This window comes from Phragmites australis, chromosome 19, assembly GCF_958298935.1.
Source record: "Phragmites australis chromosome 19, lpPhrAust1.1, whole genome shotgun sequence".
Classification (NCBI taxonomy): Eukaryota; Viridiplantae; Streptophyta; class Magnoliopsida; order Poales; family Poaceae; genus Phragmites; species Phragmites australis.
In genome coordinates, this window is record NC_084939.1 from 5,318,364 (window position 1) to 5,339,866 (window position 21,503).

The window sequence follows — 21,503 nt, forward strand, 5'->3', positions numbered from 1 at the left end:
ACTTTGCCGAGTTTATTTTCTCGAGTTTACCGAGTGCCTGACTTTGCCGAGTGTATTTTCCGGGTTTGCCGAGTGTCTACTTATTTGTCGAGTGTTTTATTTCGGCACTCGGCATATGGGGTGGTTTGCCGAGTGCTCGATAAAATGCACACTCGGCACTCGGCAAACATGGGATTCCGGTAGTGAGACTATTAACGTATACCAATATACTTGCCCTAATAAATTGGCTAATCCAAAGCCATACCGGTTGGGACTCCCTCCCATGTGCGCGCACTTACCTACCGATGCATCCAAATCAATCGCAACATCACGGACACACGTCCGTGCAAAGCGGGCACGCCACGGCATAACTCGTCTATGAGGCCGCGGCAGCCGGGCTGGAGAAATGCTACTTCACGGTGCCCATGCGCATACCGGGCTTATCACATCGGTACATTTCTCTTCGTGGTATTTATCTGTCTCTTAATTTTTTTGTCTATTCTATAATTATTTTTTATTTAACATTTTATCAGGGACCTTGATATAAATAAATGATTCTAATCAATCCAATATGCACACATGCGCGCATCTCTGGTGTCATCAGCGGGTGGATTCACGAAGTATGAATTATTGGGGTGATCAGGTCATCACCCTATGATGAATGCTCATGATCGATCGATGAAAGCGCCACGCAACCCATCCATCCGCCAATCGTCCAGCAGGGCCGTCCTTAAACGAGCACCGTCATGACCGTGCTCTGCACTGTTTCAGGCGCAGGTTCCTGCACTTGTATGATTCATCTTTAGTAAGGGTGGCAACGAGTCTCCTCCTGTCAGATTTTACTCGCCCACACTTGATTCAAAATCTAACTCCACAAATCTGATCTGGTCCCAAAATGGATGCCGGATGCAAAATTGCACTCAGCCCCAGCCCTGATGGGGACCCGAGACCCAGCAGGGACCGAGCACCGGAGCAGCACGTGCGGCTGGCTCGAGGCCTTCTGGTCGCCAGCCCCGAGGTGAATGACAACAGCAAATCCTTGAGCTTAAGTGCGAGCGCTAGAGGGAGCGGGAATGGAAGTGCCACCTGGTCGTTGTCGTCGGGGAGAGGCGGGCACTACTGGTCACCATGGGCATCCTCCAGTCTCCTCCACCTCTCTACCATTCTTCTCTCTCTTCTCTCCTGCCACCAAATCAAGGACATCTGTGGTCAAATCGAACAACCAAATCGAGCTCCTAGCCATCCAAATCGAGCTCGCATGCTGCAAATCGATCGTAGCTCGATTCAAGCTCTGACCACCCAAACCGAGCTCAGATGCGGCGAATCGACCCATGCGCAACCCGGATCCAGTGGCCTCCTCTGTTGGTGCGTCGCACGGGCACGAGATCCGGCAGCCTCCTCCACCGGCGTGTTGAACGAGCGTGGGATCCAACGGCCTCCTTTGCTTGTGCGTTGCACGAGTGTGGGACCTTGCGGCCACCTCCGCCGATACGTGAGGCAGAGCAAGGCACGGAGGAGGTACGGCGGAGCCGCAGAGGGAGGAAACGGGAGGTAGAGCAAAGCTACAGAGGTGTGGCGGACTGGACAGAGGGAGGAGACGGGAGATAGGAGGTGGAGGGAGGAGACGGAAGAGTGGATAAGGCAGCATGCTGCGGAGGGAGGAGACGGGAGTGGATAAGGCAGCTGGCCCCGTGGGATTTTCGGGTTTCGGTGACCCCGCGGGTGGTAAATCAGACCCAGACCCAAACCCGATTCGAATCGGAGACTCGACCCGATAGCCCCGTGGGGCCATTTTCCTATCCGAACCTTGCCCCGTCGGGTCTAAGACCCGCAGGGATTTGATCTGACGGGACCATCTGCTATCCTTAATCTTTAGGATAGTATGGTAGGTAGTGGGCGAGTAGATCAGGATTAGTTCTTGGACTTGTGGATTTGTAGTCGGTGGAATGCATATCGTGTGAACCAGTGGCAGGTCCAATATTTTAATAATGAGGTACATAGTTAAAAAAATTATTCGATAATAAATGTAGTTGCACATTTGAGCCACTGAGAGCTAGGATGAAAATGAAATAGATAGTTTCTGATTTGATCCGTGTGGATACAAATATGTGTATGGTAAGCCTATTTAGATATCCATGCAGAGGTAGATATAGATAGTTTCATACAGATACAGATATGAATATGATATTATAAAAATCTGACAGATACAAATTATTCAATTTTTAGATCAGATTATCTGCATTTTATTGGACCTATTGCCTCCGACCGAGACCAATACTAACTACTACTTATGGAATGGAGGATGGATTCTATTCGTCTATGCAATGTAACATTTTAAATTATGCTACTAACTATTGCCTGCTATATTATACTCATTTGATGAAATATATAGTATTTCTATGTGCTAGTGTATATGCCTCTTACTTAGGTGGAAGGAATAGAAATAGCTATCGGTTTCTTTTGCTTGTAACCGAACCCATGTGATATATATATTTTATTTTATATCTACTTGACTAAATCTGCTTGGACTCATTTAGGTCTTCATCGGTTCCTAAAAAGCAGTGGTGACCAGTGATAGTACTCTAAGTGAGATTTTGAATATATATGTGAATCTGCATACTCATAAAAGCTTATTCCAATGAAGATGATGGATGGCTTCAGAATGAAGACGAAATCCACACAATCCTAACACTAACATACATGATTGCTATTACGCTACCGATTGGTTGCACACTGTGCGCGCGCGTAATATTCGACTATTTTAGTTTGTTTCTGCCCAACTCCGCTCTGTTGGACTCCGAAAGAATCCATATTCATGTAATATCCGCTCCGGCTTTGAATTCGACAAAAAGAAATGGATGCGTATATGGTAAGAGTATTATGTGTCCAAATCCAATCCGTTTCATCCTAATGGGAGCTAATTGGGCTTTGAGATAGTTGAGTGTAGTAGTGAGAAAATACTAGAAAAATATGAATGATCTATTGAGTCGGAACACCATGCATAATTATGAAATTTAACAACTACTGATATCTACAACTATTACTTAGTATAATATATAGTTAACTTTTTGAAAAATAATTTAGTGTACATATATGCACCATGTCCAAAGGTGAAAGGTGTGCCCGCCACTGCATGCAACGGTTACAGGTCGTGGAGGAATCGAGTTCGGAGGAGGAAAAGACCAGTCGGTATGCACGCAAACCGCTTATCACTTCGCTTATTTGTCATTCTGATCTACAATTATTAACTTAGATGGTCCTATATTTTATTGACATAAGTGATATTATAATCAAAATGTTAATTTTAAATGATAAATCATCAATTTATTCGATGATGATTCCGTCTCCGTCTCCATCTGTCAGTCCGACTGTCCGACATGAACCGGATGGGGGCATGGGGCTCATGAGCACCGACCGCCCCTGCTCGCCGTTCGGCGCCCCCTTTCCTGCCGCTGGTTGCGTGCTTGGCTGCTTGCAGCTGCGCCGCACCGTTTCCATCAGGTAGGCAGGCCAGGACGACGTGCAGCCAAACAGCGAGAAAATGAGGATATACATCTGCGTGACTACGCTGTTTCTCTTGCAAGCTATACGGTGAATCGGCACAGAAGTGAAGTCAAATCTTTTGGAAAGTTTCAGATCAGATCAAAACTACTGGACTTCCAGCCAAGCATACGTGCTGCGACAGGAGCATGGATGCAGTAGGTGCGCAATCAGTATCAGTTCTTGGGCCTGTCCTGCGAGGGATCCGTGGAGTCTGGAGGATCTGGGGAAGGCCAGTCGATTGGCGTGCATCTAGTTTGGGTGACATGGGATCCAGGCGAACATCATTCCATTCCCATCCCCATGTCCAATCCATCTGCAGAACTTCCCATTCCAAAATATGATTACAGGATCAGCACAAGGTAGAAGGTCAAATGGAGCTGATAGAGATTATATTTGAGAGAATAGCAAGATGCTTTTCCATTGATCAACAGCCGGTATATATACACGGCAGCACGGAAAGATATTTGTAACTTCCTAATCTATCTGATTAGCAACTTCCTAATCGATCTGTTAGTTTCCATACAACAGATTACAGCTGTGTACAACAGATGTCAAACGCATGCATGCAGGCTGGAGGGGAGCAGGACCCATGCACGCTTGCCGGATTTGCAGCAGGATATGCATGTACTCTAATAGCCGCCGCCCCCCCCCCCCACCCACTAGGCCAGTGTCGACCGGGAGAGGAGGGGACATTAAGACTGAAACGGGAGTCAGTGAAGACCACCTTTGGTAAGCCTTTTGTGAAGATGTCCTCATACTAGAGGGTAGTCGGTACACGAGGAGTTGACAAAGCCAACAAACTTCGGCAACCGCATTGGCGACGCCGCGGCACTCTGCCTCGGCATTGGAACACAAGATGATGTGTTGTCGCTTCGATGACCAAGATAGAAGATTGTTCCCAAGGAAAACACAATAGCTGGAGGTGGATTTCCTTGTGTCTGGGTAGCCAGCCCAGTCCACGTCAGAATAGACGACGAGGTCATGGGATGGGGAGCGAGTGAGCCGAAGACCATGACCCAGAGTGTCTTTGATGTACTAGAGAATACACTTGATCAAAAGGAAGTGCTACTCACGTGGATCATGCATGTGCAAGCATACCTGTTGAACTACGTGAGTGATGTTCAGCTGAGAGAAAGTCAAGTACTGAAGTGCTCCAACCAAGCTGCGGTAGAGAGTGGGGTTAGGAACCAGCACACCAGTAGCTGCAGATAGCTTGGAGTGGGCTTCAGTGGGCGTGGCACAAGGATTGCAGTTGAACATGTTGGCATGCTCCAAAATGTCAGTAGCATACTTTCTTGAGAAAGAAATATCCCATCAGCAGTTCGGCTAGCAGAAATACCAAGGAAGTAGTGCAATGGGCCAAGGTCCGTCATAGAGAACTCGCAACGGAGAGCGGTGATGATGCACTGGAGAAGAGATGCATCCGATGCTGTGAGGATGATGTCATCAACATAGAGCAGCAAATGAGTGGTGGCGGCACCATGATGATAGGTTAAAAGAGAGTAGTCGCTCTTGCAGTTGGTGAAGCTAAGGGAAATCAAGAAGGTATGAAACCGAGTGAACTATGCACGCGGAGCCTGCTTTAAGTCATAAACTGATTTGTTGAGGCGGCACACATAATCAGGTTTGGCAACATCAATGAAACCCGATGGCTGCTAGCAATAGACCGTCTCGGCGAGAGTCCATTGAGGAAGGAATTCTTGACGTCAAGCTAGTGGATGGGTCAGTTGGAGCTCAAGGCTAGAGAGCGAACAGTTCGGATTGTTTCTGGTTTGACAACCAAACTGAAAGTCTCATCGTAATCCAAACCCAGTTGTTGTGCGCAGGACCCAACGGGCCTTGTAGCGAGAGAGAGAGAGAGAGAGAGATAGAGATAGAGAGAGAGAGAGAGAGAGAGAGAGAGAGAGAGAAAGAGAGAGAGAGAGAGAGAGATCCCAATTGAACTTATGTTAGAATATCCATTTACCGGTGATGATGTTGTTGTTGGCTAGTGGGGGGATGAGGTCCCAAGTGTTGCATGAAATTCATCAAGCGTGGCGGCCTTCCAGTGAGGGTCGTTGAGGGCCCCGCGATAAGTCTTCGGCAATGGGGAGATGCCAGAAGCGGTGGTGGCCTGAAGATCAAAGATGACCTTGGGAACTCATATTCCATCTTTGCCGCGAGCATGCATGTGGTGCGCATTGTCCGGCACGGGTGTAGGCGGAGGAGCCGGGGCCGGTTCTACAACAGTCGAGGAAGACGAGCTATGAGTACCCATGTCCAGGGCACTCGAGCGAGACCTAGGACCGTCATAGGGCGGGACGTGCGTGCCAGGTCCTCCTGACCTAGTAACGCCCGAGACTGAGCTAGGGGTACCTGAGCCGGGGATGCCTAACCCTGGGGTGACCGATCCAGGGACTACCGATGTAGGGAGCGTGCCCAGGACTGGAGTGCTTGGACCAGGGATGTTTGAGACCGCGCTTGGCAGTGCTGGCGCCGAGCCCGCCTATTGCGCGGTGACTGGTGCGCCTAACGGCGCCGATGCTACCCGAGGCACGGTGATTGGAGAACCTGCAGGAAACACTAAGGTAGGAAGGTCGTCGTCAAGGAATGAGTACATGGAGAGCTGCGCACAGAGCATGCCACAAACGAAAACGATTCTTCATCAAATACAACATGACGCGAAATGATGATGCGATTTGTATGAAGATTGAGATAGCGATATCCTTTATGGTTAGTAGGATAACTAAGAAGGATGCATTCGGATGAGCGAGGAGCAAGTTTGTGAGGCGCGGTAGATGACATGTTGGGATAACAACAGTACCCAAAGACTCGCAAATGAGAGTAGGTGGGAGCATGACCAAAAAGAGCCTCAAAAGGGGTTTTGAGGTTAATGGTTTTACTGGGAATGCAATTTAAGATGTGAGTGGTAGTGAGAAGGGCCTCTGCCCAATATGGCTGAGGAAGACTGGCTTGGAATAACAAGGTATGTACGACATTGCTCGTGGTACTAATGATGCGCTCTGCCTTGCCCTTTTTTGAGAGGTATACGGACAAGAGAATCGAAGGAGAGTGCCACACGCGAAGAAGAAGGAGTGAGTGGCCTCATTGTCGAATTCTTTGCCGTTGTCAAATTGGAGAAATTGTATAGATTGTAGTGGGTGGCGACGTACACCTGGAAATTCTATAAAGTATGGAAAGTGTCAGACTTGAATTTCAATGGGAACATCCATAAATAATGTGTAAAATCATCTAGACAAATGAGGCAGTATTACTGCCAGAGATACTACTAATAGGCGAGGTCCATAAATCGCAATGAACAGTCTCAAACACTTTATTTGTGCAAGATAAAGAAGACTAAAATGGGAGATGAACATGTTTCCCAAGTTGGCATGCATGACAGGGAGCATCACCAAGATTATTGCATGAAATATTGTGGGAACTAGTGAGGCTTTTGAGAGCATGATGACCCGCATAACCAAGACATCGATGCCATAGGATGCCACCACGGATGAAGTGACAAGAGCACGAGGAGGCAACATGGCAGCCAACAATATGGGTTAGAGATTGCCAAAGCTATTGTAGTGAAGCATCACGGTCTTGGTGCAGAGATCCTTAATAGAAAGATCAAAAGGATCAAACTCAACAGAACATTGATTGTCATGAGTAAATTTGCGGGCAGAAACCATGTTTGCAGTTAAACGAGATGAAACAAGGATATTAGAAGAGAGAGAGGTCTTGTGGAGGTGTGAAAATATGTGTCGTTGGAGCTAGTGATGGGGAGAGCGAAACCATCACCAACAATGATGTGAGCAACGAAAGGGGGGAGAGACATGATGTCAGGTTACCATTATCAATGGCGAGGTGGTTGGACGCCCCAGAGTCCATGAACCATGTGGAATGCGGGGAGCCCTACAGTGCCATGGCGTTCAGCGCTTGGATCAACGACGCCTTGTCTCATGATGGCTAGTTGATTTGCAAGGGCGCAGGGGGCGGCACGCCAGCAAATGGCGCGAGGAGGGCATGCAGAGGGGTGCAACCAAGAACGCCTGGGCCATCGGCCGGCATGGGCCAGAGGTGGAACGTGCATCTAGGGGTTGTAGCAAGGGACACCATGACCCGACGGTGCGCTAGAGTTGGGGAAGGAGTTGCCGGGGTTGCCAAAAGACCAACCCTTATGCCTGTTCTTCTTGTTGCACCAGGAGGGGGTGCCGGAAGTGGAGCCCCCTGGGGTGGAGCCGGAGGAGGGCATAGTTGGCTTACTGCTGGAGGGAGCGACGAGGGCCATGGCCGGCGTAGATTTGCTGACCCGTAGGTTGGCCTCCTCAAGGTTAGCAGGGAGCGGGCCTAGAGGAGCGATGGTAACAGCGACCGCGTCTTGATGATGGTGGCCATGTGCCGCATATTGTCGTTGAGGCCCTAGAGCAGCATGAGGACGAGTGTGTTAGGGGAGATGGCCTACCCAACGTCGGTGAGCTCATTGGTCAGGGTCTTCAGGCATTGGGAGTAGGTGAGCACAGACAAATCACCTGGTACCGTGTTGCGGAAGTCGTCCTCAAATGCAAGGTCGCGTGAGGCCTTGTTGTCATGGAAGAGGCCCTCTGCGGTCCAAATGGCGTGCGCTGTAGCACCTGGCATGAGGACAATGGTGAGTATCTCCTTCGAGATAGAGGCGTAGATGAGAGAGCGGATGGCATAATCAGTCGATGTCCAAGCGACAGTGGGTGGAGTGAGCGCTGTTGTATCGTCAGCATGATGCATGGCGCCGAACTTGCCCACAAGGGTGTGGAATGATTTGTAACTTCCTAATCTATCTTATTAGCAACTTCCTAATCTATCTGTTAGTTTCCATACAACAGATTGCAGCTGTCTACAACAAATATCAAACGCATGCATGCAGGCCGGAGGGGAGCAGGACCATGCACGCTTGCCGGATTTGCACCAGAGGCGCAGGGTATGCATTTACTCTAACAGGAGCAGGGTTTATGTTACCGACCGAAGCTCGGTTACCGAGCTCCAGCGGTAACCAAAAAATCACGATTATCGCAGTAATCACTCGAATTTTCAAAAAAAATTGGACAAAATTCATTTGAATAAATTTGAAATTTGAGGGGAAAATCGCGATTTTAGCCGCTCGATAACCGGTCGAATTGGACCAGTTACCGAACAGTTTTTGCGATTTATCGAGCGGTTTTCTTGAATTTTCCACATTATCGGTAACCACTCGGTTTTGTCGGTAACCGCTCGGTTTTCTCGATTTTCAGTGAAGTTCAATAAAAAACCCAAAAATTATCTCAATCTTGTAAAATCTATAACTAATTCATCTGAGCTTCAAATGAAGTGAAACAAATTTTGTTAGTTTCCTTGTAACATGATCTACATGATAAAAGTATTTATACTCATAAAAAAGTTCAAACGTTTCTGTGAGAAAATGTATTTGTTAAACCAAGTTAAATGCATAGTTTACTCTTTGCTAATAAGCAAATCATGAAAATAATTTTGTTAGTCTTCTTACATGATCCTATGTCTTTTGAAAATACATGAACTCGTGAATTAGTTATTGTAACATGCAGGATTGTGTAAATATGTTGCGACTAGATTAATTTATAACTGACTCATCACACCTCAAAAATTAGTGAAACCACTTTTATTAGTTTATTTATACTATGATTTACGTAGGAAAAATAATAGTAGACATGAAAAATTTAATTACAGTGCTATTTCTTAACATATTCACTTTATGCTTGTGAACTTTGTAAAAATCATAGAGAAATTAATAAAACTCTAAATAAAGGGAAATCAATTTTAAAGATCCTCTTAAGATACTCTCTACACAAGAAAAATATGTATTTGCATGTTAAACTTTTCCTTAACATAAGTTAATAATTGAGCCGCACACTTCAATTTTTTTCATTTTTTTCAAACTTCCTCCCTATAGAATATGATGCAAACGACATTATTTTTGATTTTTTTTCCACAGAAGGTCTTAGAATTGTGTCTAGTTTTTTTTAAGATTTGTTTTTGAATGTTTTTAAATTTTTTATTTTTTCAAATTTTTTGAATTCAAATTTGGTTACCGTTTGGTTTCTGAAACCGAGCTGGACCGAGATGACCGGTTATCGCGATTTTTGCTCGGTTACCGTCGATTTTTTAACCCTAAACAGGAGCCTTTCATGCATAGCTTTATGATTGCTATAATAAACTATTTCATAGATATATAACCTACACGTCCATTATGAAATTTACCGTGGATTTGGAACTCCAATATTACCTATTCTTATTTTATTCTTCCAAACTAGCTAGGTCTCTAAATGTTGTACCTAGATTTTGTAATTAAATCTAATTTACACTCTAAACATTCTACTCTAATTTTCCAAACTCTACTAAAAATTCTGCTCTAATATTCCTGCATATTCGAATGTACTTATTCAACTCTACATATTATAAATTTTTCTATCTAAATTTTATCTCTACTATTTCCTATTCTAAATTTATTGTTCCGAATTAGTATTCTACTGTAAATATTGAATCCTAACTATTCTAACAATTGTCCATTAAATATTCCAAACATTCAACTCTAAATCTTCATTCTACGATAATTTTTCTAAATATTTGAACCTACGCATCCTATTCTAAATATTCTAACCTACATGTCCATTATCATATATGCCGTAGATTTAGAACTCTAATATCACCTACTCTTATTTTGTTCTTCCGAACTAGGACTCTAAATTTTATACCTAACTTTTGTAATATAAATCTAATTTATACTCTACACATTCTACTCTAATCTTCCGAACTAGCTCTACCTATTCTAATTTTTCTCTTCTATTTATTCTAGATTTTCTAACTATTCTAAATTTTCTAACTACTTAACATTCCCGAACTAGGTAAAACAATTTCACTCTCAATTGTCTAACTATTGAAAATTTCCGAATTAGGTCCAAATTTTCTACTCTAACTAATCTAAATTTTCTACCTAAATTTAGATTCTAATTTCCAAACTACTCTCTATCCTACTTTATATTTTATACCCTATTATTTCTATTCTACATCTGGTCACCTATATTTTTCCTACGTTTTCTACATAAAAAATAGATAAAAAGAAAAAGAAAACGTACCTCGCCACTTGGAGCCGCGCTCGCCACACCAACCTACGCCGCTCTATCTCTCTCGCTCGCCAACTAAAAAAGAACTAGAAAGAAATCGGCTACTGCACAGTTATTATAGGTATGTCTGCACTCCGTGTGCCAATAAGCCTAAGCCGAATACCTCCTACGTGGCGCCTCCGTAACACTATGTTCACCACCTGTTGGCATGTGAAGTGTCAACATGCCTCAGGGCCCACTACCACGTCGGCACGTGGAGAGCCAATAAGATTCTAATTAGCACTCCGCGTACCGACAAATATCTATCTATACAAATTTCAGATTCTAGATAACATTTACAATTTTCTAATAAAATAGTATTATTTAAAAAATTCCAAAGCGAGCATGCCATGGCATAACTCGACCAAGAGGCTGCAGGAGCCGCGCAGATGGGGAAATGCCACTTCACATTGCCTATGTGCATATCGGGCTTGTCACAACGGTATATTCCTTCCACTTATTATTCATCCTATAGTTATTTTGCATCTACTTTTTATCATGAGTCTCAATACAAATAAATAGTCCTAATAAATTCAATGTGCGCCCATGCACACATCTCGTGTCATCAGCAGGTGGAGGGGCAGCAAAGCAGACAGCAGGATTCACGAAGTATGCATTATTGGGGTGATGAGGTGATCACCCCATGATGAACTGAATGCTTGCTCATGATCGATCGATCTCGCGATCCATGACAGCGCCACGCAGCCCCCATCCATCCGCCAACCGTGGAGCAGGGCCGTCCCTACCTAAACGAGCACCGTCATGATCGTGATCTGCGCTGTTTCAAGCACAGGTCCTCTGCACTTCTATGATTCATTTTGGGACGTGTATAATAAGATGATATTAGTCGTTTAGAAAAAAAAAAGTCGTTTAGGATTTTCTTTAATGTGGAGAAAAGAAAAACAAAATAACAAAAGATGTTATTTATTAATTAACAGACGATTTAAAATATCAGATAATCACTCTTATAGGTATTATTTTTCCTATTATATAAATATCATCTATTATTTATGATCTCAAAACTTTTCACATATTATTTATCAATTAGGTATCATTTCAATTATTTACAGCCAACCTATACAATAACTTATCTATTATAATATTTATATATAACATAAAATCACAGGGTAGACAGCAGTCATCTGTATTACTGTACATGCTCTTAGAGGAGTGTGGTAGTCGGCGGAACGCATGAGGAATCGTAGTGAAAAGCTTTCTGAAAGCTCTTTCACTTTTCTCAAATGTTCCACGTTTCTCACCATATCGTCATAGGGTGGCGCTCTTCCTAGTATCCTTTTTCTTAGTGGGTTTCGGAGGAGGAAAAGACCAGTCGGCATGCACGGGAACGGTTTGAGCGGCACAGGGACGAGGCGATTCCGTCTCCATCTCCATCTGTCAGTCCCACTGTCTGACATAAACCAGATGGGGCTCATGGGCACCGACCGCCCCTGTTCGCCGTTCGGCGTCCTCTTTCCTGCCGCCGGTTGCGTGCTTGGTTGCTTGCAGCTGCGCCGCACCGTTTCCATCACGTCGGCAGGCCAGGACTACGTGCAGCCAGATAGCGAATAAAATCTCTACTATATAAAATAGTAGAGTTGATTTTTATATCACTGTCTTTAGCTCTCATCTTATCTAATAAAATATCTAAAATTTAAATAATTTACATATATTTTTCATCCACTCTCGTTTTCTAACCTTCTCTGTTTCATTACCAGCTATAGATTTAAAACTGTTTTACTAATAAAAATAAATAAATAAATTAGGAGAAAAATTAACAGATAATCTTTTTTTTTTCGGATCTTATCTGAAATCAAACTAAAGTATCGCTCTCGATATATTTATTCGACGATACTCTCGTAGCGTATCCACATTTTCGTACCTTGAATTTGTACTTGATGTTTTCAAGTCTGCGTGACTACGCTGTTTCTCTTGCAAGCTACGGTGAATTCCGTTTCGCGCATCGGCACAGAAGTGAAGTCGAATCTTTTCGAAAATTTCAGATCAGGTCGAAGAAATTGCTGAACTTCCAGCCAAGCATACTTGCTGCGACAAGAGCTTGGATGCAGTAGGTGCGCAATCAGTATCAGTTCTTGGGCCTGTCCTGCGAGGGATCCGTCGAGTCTGGAGGATCTGGGGAAGGCCGGTCGATTGGCGTGCATCTACTTTGGGGGACATGGGATCCAGGCGAACATCATCCCATTCGCATCCCCATGTCCAATCCATCCGCAAAACTTCCCATTCCAAAATATGATTACAGGATCACGCACAAGGTACAGGATCAAATGGAGGCTTGCATGCATAGCTTTATGATTGCTATAATAAACAATTTCATAGATACATAACGGTGATGTTTCGTTTGGAGCAAATTGCTTGCATTGATCGATTGCGAAATGAGCAGTTCAATTCAATCCACGTTGCACTTCATTATATGTAAACTAGAAAATTTACAATTTATAACTTCCAGTTTCTGAAAATGACTATATTTAAGTTCTCTACGCCAACTAGAGGGCTTTTACATGAACACAAAGCAACATACAACAAGATGATAATACAAGAACTTGCCTGGCAAGCATTGTATTTCAATATAATATCCGTTGGTGAAAACGGTACTCAAACTCTTAATCAAATTGTCCGCCATAGAGCCAATCTTGTGTGTACACAATCTCCTATACACATGGACCTCGATCCCCAAGGTTGTTTGAGGCATCATTTTGCGGCAATATGTGAAACTCATCTTCTGCAAGATTCTCCGGATTTGAGTCCAAAGGCATCTGGTTTAGTTGATATCTGCACTCACATACATTATCTATCACCTTAATCATGGCAAAAAGACCCATCTAACCGTTCTCCTTCAGATTCTTCATGGACATCCTTTATGGACATAGAACTGTTGATGAAATGCTCACGTTTAGGGCACTCAGCTGAAGAATCCTCCTTATGTTCAGTCACTGGAGGCTCACCAAGCAATTCATCATCATCACTGTCCACACGCATGTTGTCTGACCTGTTCTGCTTGGCCCTCTTCCGAAGCATGAAGACATTAAAATAGTAGCTAACAAGCTCCTTGCTAGTTTTACCAGGAAAGGCATGTGGGAGGTGATCCCAAAAGTTCTTGCCCAAAGAAACAGGATTAGAGGAAACAACTCTTTGGAACAGCTTCTCCTCATCATCGGTCCATCTCTGAGCAACATCCTCTCCCATTTCACCAAGACCTAACTCGCCAAACGTGTCCTGTCCCAAGCCTAATTTGAGTGTTCCTCTTGCTTCCATAATATGCTGCCTAGCACACCTAACAGAACCTTCATCGCTGCAGCCACAATCTATTTTCCTGTCTCCAACCCAGTCAACAGCACATGAGCAGGATGGCATGGGAATGACACGGTGCCTGATCCACTTTTCACTCTCACTATGATAATCTGTGGGAACAGATTCTGAAGTCGAAGCAGAACTATACGCCAAATCAGCACAAGAACAAGAAGCACCAGGTACGTTCACAGAAACTCGGTTCCTCCATTCTGGAATATCAGCCTGGTGGTCAGGTCCAAGTGGTACATCCTTTCTAGGGAGGTACTCATGAACAGGCGAATCAATGTCATCACCACGGTTATATACACTAACTAGCCCACAATCTTCAAAATAATCAGGGAAAGAAGTCACCCAATCAGGTAAGTACAAGCTTTCCACTCCAACTGTGTGCTCACGATTAGGGCAAGAGATGCCTGAACTAACACTGCAGGTTGCAGTACCATTATTTGCAGAAACGTGATTCGGCTCTCTGGTCTCAACATATTCATCGGCTAAAGCTGAAAGACAAAAATAGCAACTGCATATAGATATCTCCCAGATTATTTGATATATTTTAGAGAACTGATTATAGAAGGCAAGTAGAGTACAAAACCTGAAGAAGATGTTTCAACATCACTGCTGAAAGGGCACTCTTCAAAGGAACATAACAAGGTACTATGGTCGGTTTGCTTTGGACGTTTGCAAGCAACTTGGCATTGCCTGGCATCGGAAAGAGGTCGCTTGTAGTCATCTTGTGTGGCAGATTGACAATTGTTGCCTGGGAGCATGAGCCAGAAGATGCTGAAGTTCTCAGGAGAAACTGAAGAATTAAAGACAGCAATTTCAAACAGTGGCGGACCCAGAGATTTCAGTGAGCCTGGGCTAAATACAGACCGTGCCCGTACAAGTTGTGTTTTGCCCAAAATTTGACCGATCCAAATCACGAATTTACTTATAGCTTGTATAGAAGTAAAGAGGCGAGTCGGGGTGGAGCCCGGGCGGGTGCCCAGGGTCGCCGGGCCCTGGGTCCGCCACTGATTTCAAAAATGGGTTCCTCAGAATTGCTAAACATGTTCTCCTTTCCAATATCTTATAATGGACAAACGTGAGAAACCATCTAATACGATACCCTTTTTTTCAAGACTTATATGCTTACCTGAAACACTCGAATTCGAAATAGCATCTCTTGAATTCATTTCAGTAAATGATGAATGTTGGCTATTAGCCTCTAGTACCCTCAGGTTAACATAAGATAAAGGATCAAATTGGTAAGCACCTGTCTCGTGTGTAAACAATGTATTATCCTGCCAAAAGAGAGAATGAAAATTTATGTGGACAACTAAAAACTATTCAGCTTCTAAAAAGGCCAATGTCTGAAAGGCATGCAAATTACTTTTGCTAAATAGAAAAGGAACACCAACAAAGAGCCCTGCAATGCTGATCCCATGCACATACAGAAAATTTAATGGCCCACTCTACAGGACAGTAAATTATTTTTGTTACATAGAAAAGGAACACCAAAAAAGAGCCTGCAACGCTGATTCCATGCAACATAAGGAATCAATGACAGCGGGGGAATGGGAAACTGGTACCAATAGAATGGTGGCGGCACAGGTTGTTTGGATCCAAGGCAAATTCAAGGATTAGGGGACAAGCAGGCCGGAACCTATGTCAGAGTGGGAAGGAGAATTGCAAATTGGGGGCCAAATCGTGACTTGGCATCATGATTTTGTTACTTTATGGCGCCAGGGTAACTCGAAGGCGCGAAATTACTGCAACAAGCCTAGCTCTTTTACATAATTGTTGTGTGGGGCACAGATATTGGCGGATTTGTTCTGGAAGCTTTAAGGGGCAAAAACATGAGTGGGCCGTGCAGGCACAAGAGGTGAGTAAACTTAAATAAACTACTGGTAAGTACACAATACTGCAGATAAAGATGTATCACAAACTTCATATTTTAACTGGGTATCAGCATCAAGCAGGGTGAAAGAGTAGCTAAAATCTGTAGTTTTGCGATGTATTAATACACTAAATCCACACTTTTACTATACAACTTAAATCTGTAATTTTGCAATATGTTGACATATATAGTTTTATGACAAAGCTTCTTCAATCTGTGGGGGCCCTCCTCGGATGTGGTTGTTCCACGTAGAGGGAGGGAGGGAGGGATTCGTGGTTATTAATGGAAAATTATGTCACAGTTTGTTATTGAAGTTTTGAATTGGAGTCAAGGAGAAATGGTGCAGGCAATTTTGAGTCAATGCTATTTTGCCTAAGAATTCTTCAAATATTTTTTATATCAGTAGATATAACACAAAGTTCACTAAACGAATATGCGCAAATGCTATAGGTTGCGTTGATTCCCAAAGTCAACTCGTCCATCAAACAATTCACAAACAATCCTAGTGTTCTCATGATCTAATCGGTTCACTCGGCTGCCATCTATGGATTGCATCACAAATATCACTTGCATCAAGTTGCAATACGTTCAGGATTTATCTCCTCATTCAGGCCATGCAGATTTGCAGATGAACGGAGCTCGCTCTCTCTCTCTCTTGAGAGAGGACAGAGCACTAGTTGTAACTAAAAGAATCAAGAATATGGGTTATTTGTGGTAGATCTAAACAATAACAAGGTACTATGGTCGGTTTGCTTTGGACGATTAAATTTATGGTAGGTCCGGACAAATCAAAACAAGTATAATCAACAAATCAGACGCAATTTATTCCGGACGGGGGGGGGGGGGGGCTTCACCTCGCTCAGGAGCGGCGACGGTGGCATCGGCGTGGGGTGGCTGCGTGGCGGCCGCCGGCGTCATGCGGGACGGCCTGCCGGCGTCGAGCTGGAGGGGCGGCGCGCGAGTCGCGAGCGAACGGGCCGAGAGAGGGGTAGCCAAGTGGCAAGTGCGGGCGTGCTTCTGGAAGTCTCCATGCTCCAGCGCAACATTGGTGCCCTGTCCATCCGCTGCAGAATTTATTTATTTCTTTATTCTTTTAAATTTAAAAATTGCAAATATACATGTGCATTTTGAAATTTTACAATTCTATACTTCAACCGATGACAGGAACCTGCCGGCCAAGAAAGGCGACAGGTACATGTCACTCTCTCAACGGGTGAGTTGAATTTATTTACTTTTTAAATGAAACTAGGAATAATTATGAAATAGAAATTTTTTATTTATTTTAAAACTGTTGTGAATCCATTCCAGAGATATTTTTAATAGTGAATTAATCCGATAAGGAGAATAGAAGCCGGCAATTTGATTAGCAAAGGTAAACGTCTACGGTTAGTACAAAGTTAGCAATACATAGTTGTAAATATTACAATGTCGGGGATATAACACTGATTCTACTACGTGGACCGAAGATATTTTCTCTTTATCTCACGTCTGCTTCACGCCCCTCTTCTTCCTGGCGACGTAGAAGTCATGAGAGCTTGACATCTCTTAAGTAGTTCCTCACGCATTTGAAGTTCGGTCTTCTGCCTTCTTAAAATGTTCTCCCAGAGGTGGCGTTCCTCCTCTCACCTTTGAAGGTTCTCAGTCTGTCGGTTGCGTTCCTGTTTTCACCACTAACGTTCTTGTTTCTACTCATGGCGCGGCTCCTGCTCTGTCGTGATTTCTTGAAGCGACAAGGTTATGGTTGATAAAAGTGATGTTATGAGTGTCGTTCGTAATATGACATTAATAGGTGCATAAGAGTGGGAACGATGAACACACCGTGAAATCGGGGTCAATCCTGAGATACATGAAGAATGTCCTACCAAAGGTCTTCACATTGAAGGACGTCGACATCCAGGCTCGATTACCATAGGAGCACAATGAATGCTCATGCCAGTGTGGTACTCTGAGGGGGTGATTCCCCATAAATCTATAGCACCTGGTAAGATGTAACATCTTAATTTTTGATATTAGTAAATAAATAAAGTACTCCCTAAAACAAGAATTAAATAGAATATAAACTACCAATATAGTTTGTTACATAATAAGTTGTTACAACATGATAATAATAAGCCCGGTAACACAAATTTCATATAGCAAAGTTTGTTACAACATTATTCGTTACAACATGACAACAATAGATTACACAACTCCATAATGCATGGATAAAGCAAATGGATGATGAAGTCGTTGATGCCTCCCATCAGAAGTTGTACCATAAGGACATGATTCATCATCATTTCCACCTTACAGACCTTTGGTGCACGTCTTGAAAGTGTGTTCGATTTTATTACACTTGTTGCACCATTTCACACAACGCCACACTTTGGATTTGTCCATGTCATTACAAACGCGTGTGGTCTTGCGACGTCCCTTCTTTGGCTTTATAGTGTCAGGATCCGGGACATACAACTTATTAGGTCCAGGTAACCCGCTATCTCGTACCCATATAGCTCGGGGTTCCACAACTTGAAGAGAGCTTCCTTTGTGAAGTACTTGAAGACATACCTCTGAGGCCTCAAATTAATTTCAGCGCAAGCAACAATAACATGGGAGCACGACTTGTGCAGTAGCTTTGGATTGTAGTAGCTACTAAATATGCGTATAATTTGATTAATTGATAGTCATAATTTACAAAGTTTGACCTTCTTAAATCCTAATACGCCCTGTATTTTGAAATGAAGGGAGTGGTAAAGGTGATTCGATCATGGAACTACAAAAAGTACACTTGTGCTAGTAAGAGACCAACAACGTTATTACATGCATTCTTCTCTATATGCATGACATCTTTGCAATGCCGAATGTCTAAATCCTTCTGATAAGGCAAGTTTCACAATATTGATTCTTTTTCCATCAGTAGTCGTAGGAACACATTTATATTATTTCTAGGTTGTTTCGACCTTGGGATAAGTATCGTCATCATAAGGTACTTCTATTTCATGCACAACTAATACAGAGAATCACGGTCCAAGTTCTATGTGTGTTGCTCATATCATCGATTGGGTTCATTCAATCAGTACTCATCCCAAACCTTATATTCCTTGGTTCTGTCCCAAAGGTTGGGTAGATATCCTCGATATTTCTCCATTAGATAGCATAAGTGGGGTAATGTAGCTTTCCATCTCTTTTACACTTATTGGAGTGTCGTCGTAGCAATTTAGAGTCCCTTGGGTTAGTGGATAAATTTTGTAAGTGAGGAGTAATAAGAAAATGCCACGTAACCTTGGCAGGAATTCATTTCTTCATGGTCTCACCATCATCATCAGATCTATCCTTCTCCTTGTATCGAGGTGCTTTGCACACTAGACATGTAAACATGTCTGCGTACTCTTTGCGATATATGATACAATAGTTTCGATATTCGTGTATTCTTTGCACATGCAATCCTAATGGATAAATAATCTTATTTGCTCTGTATGTGATAGTGGGCAACACATTTTCTGTTGGAAGCATGTCCTGAAAGAGACGTAGCAAGTCAGTTAAAACTTTATCAGATATATCATTGCTTGACTTCACTCTCATAAGTTTGAGCACTGGATACAACAACATATACTTCTCATAACAACCCGGATACAAAGGTATCTTCGAGTCCTCGATCAATTCCTCAAAATTTTCAAACCCTTTCTCTTTGCATAGAGCTTCCACATCATGCAACATCTGATCCTCATTATAAAGCATGTTATCGTCCATCATAATCTCATCTTCAACGGAATCTTTGTCTTCACTATCGACGATGTTGTCACCTCCTTCTTGATGTTCAATATTAAACCTCGCTCCAACATCTTGTTATTCTCGCAATCAATGCATGGGGAAAGTACATGATGCTTCCCCTTCTTCAGCATGTCTTCCTCGGTAGCTCTTACAAAACCAATCACATCATTGATGTACTCGTTATTAGCTCGCGATGCACCATATATCCATTCTCTGTCCACCTATAAATTTAAGTAAAAAAGATGTATCATTTATCAATTTAATTAATTTTTTACTAAATATGGTGTACAATTTACAAAAATGCATCCAAATGAGATAATAATTAAATTTCTCATCTAATGCCTATCAAGAATTACACCTAAATTCAAATAGATTTCTTCCATCCATCAAGAATTATACTTAAATTTCTAGCTACCTTGGCATGCATATTGACCTAAATAATTAAATTCCCTACTTATGAAGCTTCTTAGATCCTATCTACATCTAATGAATTAAAACTCAAATTTGAGATCTCTACATGAAAAGATTATTAGATTCAAGTGGATCTCTTCCATGGATTAAGAATTATATCTAAATTTTAAGCCCTAGAGCAAACTAATCATGTATTTAGTGCAAACTAGCATGAACCTAGGGCAAACTAACCATGAATCTAGATCTAAACTAAGTAATCAATAAGCTAGGTATATCATTTACATTAATCCTCCTCCAAAATCTACTCCTATAGCACCCTCTTATGGTAGAATGAGGGAGCATTCTGAGCAACCATTGTTCAGACCACATCTACTATCTGAACCGTGGCTGTTTGGGGAAGAATACTGCAATTATATAGGAGTGCATGATCCTACTCAGCTGTTTACACCATCCGACTAGGATAATGATAGTTATTATCTCAGTCGGTTCGTAAGTGAAGTTGATTGGAAAAAAAATGTATTATCCTAGTTGGTCGATGGCAATAATCGATTGGGATAATGTACCGTAGTTGTTTATACCAACTAACTAGGATAATACATTTTTAACTGACTGGGATAATATGAAGGTCTGTAAAGCGGAAAACCGACTACAATAATTTTTTATAGTTGGTTTTTCTTGCCAGTTCATTTAAAAACTGACTGTAATTAATGTATTTATAGTAGTATCAAGATTTTTGGGCAACACTTGTTGAGTTGTAGAATGGATTTATTACTGAGAATTTGCACCTGCATGTCATCCTACCTAACCTTACTGGTCATCAACTTTGGAATTGACCCGGCAATTCAGTCATTGTACCTACTCCGCACCAAATACTCTAGCCTATTCGGAAACCAAGTTTGTCGACTTCCCTAGTCTTGTAGCTAGGTCAAAAAGAAAGAAAACAAGCAAGAAACCAGGCACATCACCAGGTCCATTCTACATATAACAAGGCATGAAAAAACTGAAGAAACCCGTATGAAAACAGAGCGATGAGAGCGATCCAGCAGATCTCATCGAGATGTTGACCCTGTAACCGTGATCCAGCTAAGGCAGCAGATCTCACGAGGAATGAGAGCGAGTTTCTTTACCCAATTGCTGCACGCACACGCAGTGCATTCGAGCAAACAAGCATGCATGCAGCCAAATCCAAGTTGAGTCAAACCTTTTCTCGATTTCAGATTTGGTCGATGATCTGCTGCGTGCATGTGGACTGCTTAGACGAATTACGGCTCGAAACAGGATCAAACCGGTCTCCCCGGTCGGGTTCGCACTTCGCAGCGTCTTCGCCATTTTTAGGGTCTCACACGCCTTTGCACGTTCTAGCTAGGCTGCATGGTTGGGTTGGACTTGGACCCTAGAAACGTTTCGTGGCCAAAACTACTTTGAAGTTTGAACTCGTTCTTTGGGTTGGACTATTTGGGAAATAACACAACCTAAGGCTTTGTTTGGAAAGGATGTCTTAGGATCTC

General features: G+C 42.9%; 1 protein-coding gene and 1 pseudogene across 1 annotated transcript; both read right to left on the reverse strand.

The window, feature by feature from the left end:
* Positions 1 to 7,959: 7,959 nt before the first annotated feature.
* Positions 7,960 to 8,262, reverse strand: LOC133900153 (uncharacterized). Its single transcript, XM_062341288.1, has one exon. It carries the CDS (start codon positions 8,260 to 8,262, stop codon positions 7,960 to 7,962), a length of 303 nt encoding a protein of 100 aa, XP_062197272.1.
* Positions 8,263 to 13,040: 4,778 nt separating this feature from the next.
* Positions 13,041 to 16,859, reverse strand: LOC133900435 (uncharacterized; annotated as a pseudogene).
* Positions 16,860 to 21,503: the final 4,644 nt, after the last annotated feature.